The following is an 11,510-nucleotide window of genomic DNA, read 5'->3' as shown; positions in this document are numbered from 1 at the left end:
AATGACACACATGATTGCCTCAATACTCCACTCTAAACACATGTCAATAACCAAGCAGTTGTCCTATTGGCACTCAGCAAACGAAATCTGTGAGAACGGCATCTTGAATCACAGGTCACAAACTCACCAGGATCATCATGTCACATGTCCAAGCAAATAATGAAGTCCTTTAGTAACGGGTATGTCCACCGTGCGCTTGCACGCATGCTGTGCACCTGCTTCTCATGCTTCCAACCAAGTTCCTGATGATATCCTGGGGAAGATTGCCCCATGCTTCCCGTTACTAAAGGACTTCATTATTTGTTTGGACATGTGACATGATGATCCTGGTAAGTTTGTTTTGACTCTCTTTAATGTTTTTAACTTAATGTTGTTAAAATTGTTGGCTGTGACCTGTGATTCAAGATCATTCTCACATATTTCTTTTGCTGGGTACCAATAGGGCTGTGAATGTGGTCCTGGAAGTTGTTCCATATCAGTGCATTTTGCGGTTGTGTCAGTTGGCCAACTGATTGGTTGCTGACATGTGTTTTGAGTAGAGTATTGAGGCAATCCTGTGTGTAATTTTAATTAATTTTGATAGACAGGATTTTAAGATATGACCTTGTGAAAAATTATAAGTTTCTTTTTTGGCTTAGTGTAAATCTATTTCATTATTTCATTTTTAAGTGTCAACTTTTGAACACACTACTTTTCACTGGATTTTCAACCCACTGACGCGTAAAGGGCTCGGAAAGCAAAATCGTGGGACCTGAGAGCATATCAGACACACACCAAATTGCATTCTGAATACGAGGAATGTCCTTCTGATATCAAATAATGTTGATATTTGGAAATTCCGGAAATAATAAAAATGTTATGACAAATTATTAAAAAATTATGTTTTTGACATTTCACAGTCCTTGAAGTAATTTTGATAAATCCAATGATTTGTACTTTAAGTGTATGTATCTGGGATAAAAAAAAAAACGACGATCAATTGAAAATGTTCACCTTTCGTATTTATGATAATATTGAAAATGAGGACCTTTCGTATTGATGACGTGGATTTTTCTTTCAAAAACACCACAAACAAAATTAGGTCTTTTGGGGGAAAATGTCTATCTTCAATATAACAGGTCAACATTTTCATATGATGGACGACTTTTCATCACAGCTACATACACTTTAAGTACATATTATTAGATTTAAAAAATTACTTCGAATCAAAAATATCCATTTTTAGTAATTTGTTATCAAGCTATATTATTACCGAGAATTGTATTATATTGAGAATTCAACATATCAAAATTATTTGATATCAGAAAGCCATTCCTCGTATTCATAATGCAATTTGGTACGGTGTGTTTGATGTGCTCTTCAACCCCGCGAAAATACTGTACAAAGGTTGGGTCTCCCCTTGTCTGCACACCAAAGGGGATGATCTGAAAAATAAAGGCTGGAAATCATGGTGCTGTTGAATTATGTTCATATCGTACATTCAAACAAACAATTGATACACTTTATACAGGCTGCATTAAAACCATTGTTCTTGATACATGAGTCATTTTAAAGAAAATATTAAAAATAATAAATCGATTTAAAAGGGCACTTCGTGATCCACAGCCACAGCCCCCGCCAACTTTTGTCAAAAAAGTTTTTCGTGGATATCTACTGACAAATGTCATAAAAAGAGGATGCCAGGATCACGAAATACTCCTTTAAATAAGAATCATCAATGCTACTTGATCTCTTGATTTTGTTGGAACTTGCCGTAACATTTTGGAGATATTATCCTTTGGCAGGAAGGTGATACCCCGAATTGAGACAACATAAAGGATTTAATTCTTGTGTAAAATTAACGAGTTAAGTTTATAGAGTCCAGAGCATGTGTGGAAGCTGTGTTCCAAAATACTGCCAGCTTAGGTTGGGTTCCATAACCTATCCCCTGAAACAAGAGTACAGGATACCTTGAAACAACTTTAAGTGATAAGTGCAAATGTAAACAAAAAATAAACAAACACGATACATATGGATGAAAAGGCTGGAAGACAGGCCTGAAATCAAATGAAATTAGCAAAACAAAACATAACCAAAAGACCAGACAAGGGAAGGGGACCTGATCACGGAAAAGATGAACTATATTCATGATATTTAGAGAGAAGTGTTTTTTAATTGATTGCGGAAATGTTTGACAGATTTTGAAGCTTTCAGATTTGTATCTAAAGAATTCCACAGAATGGGACCTCTTGTACGTATGACATGATCAGAAAAGTCTTTCTTTATTTTTGGTCTTGTAGTCATGTACAGAACATTTAGTAAAATAATTATCAAATGAAGAGGGCAGCCGGGCAGGGCAGCTCATTTATGGAGTACCTTACCTAATGGTAACTGTATGGTCTCTATAGTGACTGCTTGCCACCGTTCTTATACATGTAGCCTATTTTTGAATTTTTACAATTTTATTTAAGTAAGCTTTACATGTATCCCCCCATAAAAGTATTCCATATTCAGGTAAGGAAATATTAACGTACAATAAAGTGTATATAAAATACGATTTGGAACAAAATTTTCAGCTTATTCATGATACCGACATTTCTTGATATAGTATTATCAAGAATTTCACTCCATTTAACGTCGGATAGTTTTGTTTTAAATTGAGCAATATTCTTACTATTATGATTTCTTTTATATTAGAATGAAAGTTCATCTGTGTTGGTAGTAAACATTTTAGTGGTTTAAGCCTTTGATCACAGCACAGTCGACACTCCGACTTTCATCAGCAGACTGGCAAGTGGTTTTGCCGTACATACTGCAGTTACCTTCCGTTTTCCTATACACAATACACAGTGCTCTCACCATTGACGCGTGACCTCTACACATGATGTATGTTGGAAGAATGGACACTTGCCTAGTTAACATCACTGTGTGAAAAATAACCAGCCAATATTTAATTTATTCTCCAAACTTCTAGCAAATATATTTCTCTAACATGACCTAAAATTACAGCTAGGTTAGATGTTCAAAAATGGTCGCACTTTTGTAAAATATGAGTGAGGGCAAGGCATAGCTAGCCAACTCTCCGTGTTAATTGAATGGAGATTTGACCGAAAATATTGGTATCGGACCGCTCACTTCTGAAGGATGCCAAAAAAAAACGGTACAAGCTACATTTAAATTATTCTATGAAATTCTAGAAAATATAGTTTTGTAACATGTCCTAAATTTTTAGCTAATTTAGGTGTTTGGAGAGGGTTGCACTTTTGTGTTTTAGGAAGGATATGTAAACGACAAATAACACCAAAAATATGAAGAAATTATTTCCAAACTGTGTTAAGTCAACAATCATTATGTTGCTCATTTTCAAGAATGCTGGTTAACAAAAAGCAGACCATTGTCTCATTTCGTGAACAAAGGTCCACATACCATTGTGTCCTTCCGTTTCCTTTATAATCGGTTACCCAACTGAAGCTATAATACCAGCTTTATTGCGATATCGCACATGCAAAAACAGACACATGTGCACAACCAGAGAAGATCCGATTTAATCAGTTGAGCTGTTTCAATGAGTGTTATCTTGGTTTAATAGCTTTTAATGGGGTTTAAGTCCTGCAAAGGTCAGGATGAATTCTACTGTAGACATGACTGCATCATGAAATAAAGGGTACTTCGAAGGCGCTTAGAAGAACTGTTGTCACCTACGGGATAAGAGCGAGCTTCAAGCCTAACCAAACGCTAAGACAACTGCTTGTTTCCGCAAAAAGACAAAACCAAGAAGAATGGCATAGCAGGGCCGGTTTATTTCATCCCATGCAAAGTACAAACCCGTAAGGGTCAGTGTTCCGAATCTTATATCGGCGAGACTGAAAGATCCCTTCGCACTAGATTTTTGGAACACCGTCGTGCCAGCTCTACCACCACTGGGGTTTCCCCAACACCTCCACATCGAGTCTCCCGGCCATACCATAGACTTGGATAAAGTTCAAATTCTGGACAAAGAACCCAGATATTTTGACCGATTCAAGCTACCTAGAGTCTACGACCCGATTTGGGGGTCAAGTGTCCGAAAGGTCGCTGACCTCTAAGTTGGGTTGCCAGTCTGCTGATGAAAGTCGAAGTGTCGAATGAACCTGCCAGGTACGCCATTACGTTTTGTTACCTGGAGAGGTTTGATTATTTCTCACCTCCTTGTTCAACCAAATCGACGGTAATAACTCTTGTAGTGAGGGATCAACATTTAACCACAAATTGCCTCAGGCAAAACTCACTTCCTGGGAACTAAATACCACACAAGGTCATTTTTATGTAACTCATTGACCATTTGTGTTATATATACTGCCAATAGCTATATGATATCCTTGTGATCTGGTCAACTCATTGACATGTACCAACATCAGGAGGGAATTCAATTTTTGATCAATTCTCTCCAGGTAGTGAAACGTAATGCAAATTTTTGTCTTGTGATCAAAGGTTTAAACCACTAAATTATTTGTTTTATATATTTATTGCGGCCAATCTTCTTCCAGCTCATTCAAAATATCATTATACTCATCGACACTTCCCTGAACAATAAGAACACCGAGGTAGAATGTGCAAACAATAGTAAAAACACTAAACAGGTACAATAGTATACGGTCTATTATCATAGATAAACGCAGCCACTGAAGATGCTCTGATGTTTCAATATCCTTTATCATAGTATTGTCCTTCATGTATTTCAATAACTCTACAGTTTCACATGATGCTTGTCGTTCCTGACCAATAGAATATCCATTGTCTGTACTAGTAGCAACTTTTCCGTTCTCAAGAATAACATGCCCCTCAGCGTCATGAATTTCAGAGATAGGCTTACTTGTGAATGTTGCTAGGTTGATGTGGCTTTGATACGTAGAAAGACACAGAACTCGAGGAATTATTTCCAGAAAGAGTCGTTTCATCCATTTTGGCATCGGTTGAGATATAGCACTCACGTGCATGACGACACCAGTTGCAAGAACGGAAATACATACCATGGCAATCATGCATATGAAATAGGCACCTATTAAATAAAAAATATCATAAGAAATAATAACGCCGGTAATAAAAAAAAAACCAATGGGCTATATTTTAATATAGCACTATGTATCAAAAATCGGCATATTTTGATTATGAGTTGGCACATTTTTGCAATAATTTTTATATTTGTTTAAATTATCATACCGATTACGGGTGAGTCGTCAGAGCTCGGTGGCATATTCTCGGCGATCAACTGTTGAAACACGACCAAAGCCAACAAATTAGTGATGGATAGCGTCAACTTCTCTCCACAATTGGGTGGCAGGTAGAACACCAGTAGCGACAAAACAGAAAGGAATACACACGGTAACACCATATAGAAAAGGTAGAAAGTGGGGTATCGTTTGAATACAAGTCGATATTGTATTTCTGGGTAGGGCTCTGGACAGCAAAGGTATGTCGTTACTATACGTCTAGAACGGACAGCCACCATGTCCCATACACCGTTATGTGCATACCTATTGAAGAAGAAAGAGACAAAGCATGTTAAGTGAGAGCAGACTAACAACACTGCGGGACTCGAACTCGTACCATCATACAGTCTGATCAAGTGTCAATATACCGGGGCTAGAACCCGTACCATCACACAGTCGGATAAGGATCACCACGCTTTTCATAAGTTGTTTTTCACACCGCGTGATACATCCCATTCTCATTCTGAATCAAAATTGTATTCAGTGCTTTCTCGATCAGCAACATGATGATAAACGGTCCCTTTTATAGACCTTCTTCCCTACTTCCCATCTTCCTATTCCAGGGGGTATGAGTGTCGCAAAACACAGAGTTAAGTTTATTACATTTTGGAATACGGACATTTCGACTGGTGCCTTCATCAGAAAAAAAAATCACTGACAATGGCGCACGATACCTTTCGGGGGCAAAAAGCAACATTTCTATGTGTTATTGACATGATGTCGTCGAGGAAAAAAGTTTCCTGTTATTGAAACCTAACTTTGTACACATTTTATAGACCTAGAGGTGAAAAACTAATGACGGGATAGACCCGCAGTGAAACGTAAACAATAATCTCTTACACAGATGTTCTGCATCGCTCCGTAACTGCATCACTTGTGTATTCAATAATTACATAATTAGTAACATCGATGGCCTTTACAATAATCCGCATATGGAATCAGTATGCCCATTATTAAGACTAAATAATTGCAAAGACCCTCAGATGTATACGATCTATGAAGTTAATCGACTACGTCATACCTCCCTCGAATAGTGCATGATGGGAAGAAGCGAAAAAGGTCTATAGCAATTCGCCTTGACAAGTTTTACAATGACCAGTATATCATGGACAAAGACAATATGACCCAGATAGTGAATCCGTGATACCAGAGGCTTAATAATCAGTCAAGTGTTCCAGAAAGTGATTTTATAGCCCAGGTTGTTGACAACATGTGACATTTATGGGCCCTATAGTAAAAACGTTGCTGAAATGGGACGGATGTGTTTAAGGAATATGTTCAGTTCTATATTGACATGCACCACACATATAGGTATAGTCAAAACACATATACATCAATACAAGGATATAATAATGGTAGTATAAAACATTACAACATTCAATTTACATACTGCATGACAATGAGAAACATACATCAGATATCTACTGTAACTCGGGATTCAAATGCACTTTTAACAAACTTTATAACTAAAGAAATAGCATCATAATCCTGAAATCCCATTAGCAGCAAAAATATATCTTTATCAGACATGTTATTAATATCATTAATATGAAGCTTAAAGACAAATGATGTACCAATTCTGTGAGGCATCGGCGCTCCTTTCTGGTTCCAAGTTGATCCCGAATCCATCGTATGACCAGGAGAGGAACAACATTTCACACACTTGGGTATCAAATGGGAACCAACGGACCCTAACGTTGCACGAATTCATGTATATGACTGGAGCATACCAGATTATCGTACCATCTGAGGAAATTAGAGCTCTCGTATCGGGCTTCGTTCTCTCAAAGCCAATATCGGCACTGTAAAATACAAAAAATGTACCAAATCTTAACATACTATAGGGTGTATAACATATTGACGGATCGTGATGGATAACTTTGGCAATCTATTATGTAAAATGTACGAGTTTACAGTATTTTAACGTTTTGTAAATACCTTTGAAATGTCTACTTTTATTAGACACGCGAACTATTGAACATTAATGGCAAGTTTATAATCTATGCCCAATACAATTCACATACTCAACGTTTTCCCGATGTCCGTTTCTTGATACATTTTGCGATCGACACTATGTAAATCACCCTGGTTTGGACATCCGTCACTACGTAATACACCCGATTATTATCGTAATATCAAAACGAAGGTGCACTCTATTTAGATTATTATTGTTAGTATATGATTTATAATTATAATAATATAATCATAATTCTGGGACAACCGGATATACATAATTATTAAAAAATTAAAGGCACTCACTTATCACTGAGCGTTATATCTGGTGTCCATATCGATGTAATTGGTACATTGAAGGTGTCAATTCCATTGTAATCATTGGGATTCCATCTAAGAAATTCGTCTTCCCAAGTCTAAACGGTATAAATAAGATAAGTTATAATATTCCAATAAGCAAAATACAATAAGCACCTATGTTTAAGCATGTGGCACATTTATAGAGCATTTATTTTGGTAGAACAAGGTCTTATTAGTGAGCACGTGAATGATATACCCCATATGTTTGAAGCGCACAATGTGCGAATTTTAAGAAAAACTAAACGTTCGATATTTGGATACAAGCCTAAAACTACAAGCCTAATGCAAACTAAGATACTAGCGCCATCAGTGGCTATTCTCTTCATGAGATGTAAATCCTAACGTTAAAAAGCACCCTCTATATAAAATCACCACGAATATTAAACACCAGCATTTGCACATTACAGGGTGTCCCTTAAAGAACTGCATCATCGGGAACTGATTTTTTGGGTACTTTAGCGCATAAACCAAACGTAACTAAATAACTGATGATGTTGAGGAACATATCAGCTATCACATACGTCGAATTTTAAGCCTTTCCACGGAGACAATATCTATCAATAACAGCAGACGCATCATGATCATGCGCTGATGTTGCGCAGTGATCAGGCCATCTTAATGTTTAATCCTAATAGTTCGTCTCAAATGCCTTCCCAAGTTAAAACCCTAATAGGAATGCGGTTTTAATTAATTATTTTGTATTTTTTTACTTTTTACTTTACTTATTTTGGCAAGAATAACCCCCTTTTAAATCTCTCAGGGGGGTGTTGAACAGACGTGAGATTTTGTGTAGTGGATCGAAAAAAATCCAGCGGGAATAACGCGAAAAAACGGGCGATTTTACTGATGCACGCGGGGGGTTTGAGACGAATTATTAAATCAAAATGGCCTTAACACTCTAACTATACTATATAGGTCATCGATTGATATTTGAATCCTGGAAAGGCTTGAAAATGAGGGATCGAGTTTCGTAAAATTTCAAGAAAGGTATGGTCAATTGTCAAAATTCAAAAAGTATGTGATAGCTGATTTACTCTTAATTCAACCACACTAAATATTTAGTTATGTTTAGTTAAAATGCCCAAACAATTACGTTTCTGACGATACAGTTCTTTCAAGGACACCCTGTATGTTTTTCAAATGTATTTGTTACTTGGCACTCCGGGATTCGAACCTGGGACCCCTCGAGTGCCCGCACAAGATCACGGACTTGTCGTTACAATAGACGAGTGACAACTCTAATGAGCTCTCCATACCTCAGTAAACATCAAAAGAAAAGTATATTTTTAACCTGGATAAATGAGGTGTGTTGACGATGGTCTGGGGAATTAACTCAGGTAGAGACTTGATGAATGTATACCGTAAAATTCCGTCTACAAGCATATATGTGCCTCTAAACGAGGTTTTTTTGCCATAAGAGATAAGAAGCAGACACTCTCAACAAAAACGTTATTTGGAGTTTGAACAACTATATTACTGATAAAGGCGGCTGTACAAACATGTATATTTGTAAGACCAATCTATTGCAATGTTTTTGAGAAGGGTATTGGCCTTTCATATCTTTCGTTAAAAAAACCCTCGTTTAGAGGCATATATGCTTCTAGAACGGAATTCTACGGTATACGATGAAAATACAAAGTTGATGTTCCTTTTATATTTATTTAGTGATCCTCCTTCTTAAACTTCCAAAACTTAACTAACTCAAAAAACACATTGCTTAACCCACACCACTTACATCCAACTTAACCATCCAATCATCATGCAGGAACAGTCACCTTCCTAGAACTCATCTCTATTGTTTTACCATGATACATTCACCTTGCTTGTACTATTAATCTTAAGAAGATGATGGGCGGTAGCTTCCTTTAAGAACTCGTGCAAAACAACATTATGAATGCTATACAATTTTGTACTCGGAGAAGGATGAACATGATGAAAGTAACATTGTTCTCTGGACGTCATAATCACTTAAAGAATTCCTAATTACTAAAAGAATGTCGTAGGTTATGCCAGGTAAGTCATGAGAACCAACGTTTGCTGACCATCATGATTATTGCTCATCCATCATCAATGTTGCAAATATAGGAAAACATATACATCAGGCACAAAAAGAGACTCGTCAGTTAACAACCTGATAATTTTGGATTATTCTGAAATATCCATTTTGTAAGTTGGACTTTGCTTTCTCATTTGACACCCTGTTCGTGAAAAATGAACAAGAATTTACCAAGATATGCGCCTCCAAAGATTCAAACCCCCAAATCAGAAGTTGCAATTTCAACGATTTTCAATGGGAACGCATCATTTGATTAAGGGCGCCAGCTTGGCTTGCCACAGGAGAAAAGTGCTCTCCCAAAAACTTGCAAAATCACCCTATTATCGTACGCGGATTGGGCTAATTTTCGTTAAGGACATTTGTAAGTAGTTCAACATTGCCGATGTTTTGTCAATCTGAACTGGAACGAAGTAAATGTTCGTAATTTTCGGTAAATATTACTTCAATCGTCGTTTACCATAGTTGTTATTTGACTCGTATGTACTGTGTATATTCGCCTACCAAATTACATCGATTTGTGTATCAATTGGTTCATCAATTCGTTTCCATCATGATCGGAATTGGAAAACAATTTCTCACTTACAGCCGAAACATTCTGCTTAGAATCAATAAGGGTGTAATAAACAACCCATACACTTTCACGTCTAGACAGTAGCACTTGGAATAAACTGAAAGGTCTTGATATAAATAAGAAATTTCGTGGTTGTCGAGCTGGAAAAATCATTTTCGCCCTATCGACAAAATTGCAACAAGAATTGGTCCTACTTCAAGTGTCGGAACACAGCGTTTTCGAGGTATAAACAGAGACAATCTTATTCCTGTGAAGTTTATCTCATCTTACAATCAACGTGTGACCCGTGCCCGCTTTTCCGTCTGGAATACACGTTCTATGGTAAAGAAAACGGTCTCCATATGCGATTTTGTGATTTCTGAAAAACTTGATGTTTTAGCGATTACGGAAAGCTGGACGAAGGGCGACGCACGAGACGATCACGCGTTCGCCGATCTTATCAACACTCTGCCAGACTTTTCGTACTACAGTATACCACGGGTCGGTCGCACTGGTGGAGGAGTTTTCCTCCTTCTTCGCAAGGGGTTTAAAGTCACTCGAAACCCTTCCCCTGATTTCAAATCTTTTGAAGTTGGAGATTTCACAGTTTCATCCAGTTCTGTGGCACTTAGACTCATTGTTATGTACAGAATCCGCCCGACCAAGAGAAATGGTCTTTCTGTTCCAATGTTCTTCAATGAATTCTCAACATTTCTTGAATCAGTCTCCATCATTCAAGGCAATTTTCTCCTTGCCGGTGATCTCAATTTTCGTGTTGATGTCCCGCCAGACCGTGAAGCAACTAGGTTCATGGACCTATTGAACTCCGCAAATCTCCAGCAGCACGTTACGGAACCAACTCACATTTCGGGTCATACTTTGGACTTAATCATTACACACAATGATTCGGCTCTTGTCGGTGATATATCCATCAATCATGACCTTCCTTCAGATCACTTTGCCACTACTTGCTTGATCGATATTGCTCGCCCGGTAGCTACAAAGGAGAAAGTCAAAGTCCGTCGTTTTCGCGATGTCAATATTTCCCAGCTGAAGCGAGATATTGCAGCGTCACCTTTGCTCACTAATCTTGAAGATGATGTTGCTTCGCTGGTTACTCAATATGACGACGTGTTACGCGGTCTTATGGACAAGCATGCTCCCGAAAAATCTCGTACACGTGTTCTGCGTCCTCACTGCCCGTGGTATACCGATGAACTTCGTGCTGAAAAGCAGGAATTACGGCGTTGGGAGAGGAGGTGGAAAACCTCTAAGCTGAAGGTTCACAAGCAGATATTTAACGACAAGGCTAAAGACTACAGAGTGATGCTTGATCGTTCCAAGACTACCTTTCACAAGACTC

General features: G+C 37.7%; 1 protein-coding gene across 1 annotated transcript; it reads right to left on the bottom strand.

Moving 5' to 3' along the window:
• Positions 1 to 4,481: 4,481 nt before the first annotated feature.
• On the bottom strand, positions 4,482 to 10,785 carry LOC140143529 (neuronal acetylcholine receptor subunit alpha-2-like). The gene is made up of 5 exons (XM_072165363.1): positions 10,660 to 10,785; positions 7,488 to 7,597; positions 6,803 to 7,030; positions 5,179 to 5,492; positions 4,482 to 5,017 (listed from the first exon to the last, which is right to left on the bottom strand). Exons 1-5 carry the CDS (start codon positions 10,783 to 10,785, stop codon positions 4,482 to 4,484), a joined length of 1,314 nt encoding a protein of 437 aa, XP_072021464.1.
• Positions 10,786 to 11,510: the final 725 nt, after the last annotated feature.

The sequence above is a fragment of the Amphiura filiformis genome, chromosome 2, assembly GCF_039555335.1.
Source record: "Amphiura filiformis chromosome 2, Afil_fr2py, whole genome shotgun sequence".
Lineage (NCBI taxonomy): Eukaryota > Metazoa > Echinodermata > Ophiuroidea > Amphilepidida > Amphiuridae > Amphiura > Amphiura filiformis.
The sequence above is the reverse complement of the archived record's forward strand: the minus strand, read 5'-3'. Positions and strand labels throughout refer to the sequence as shown.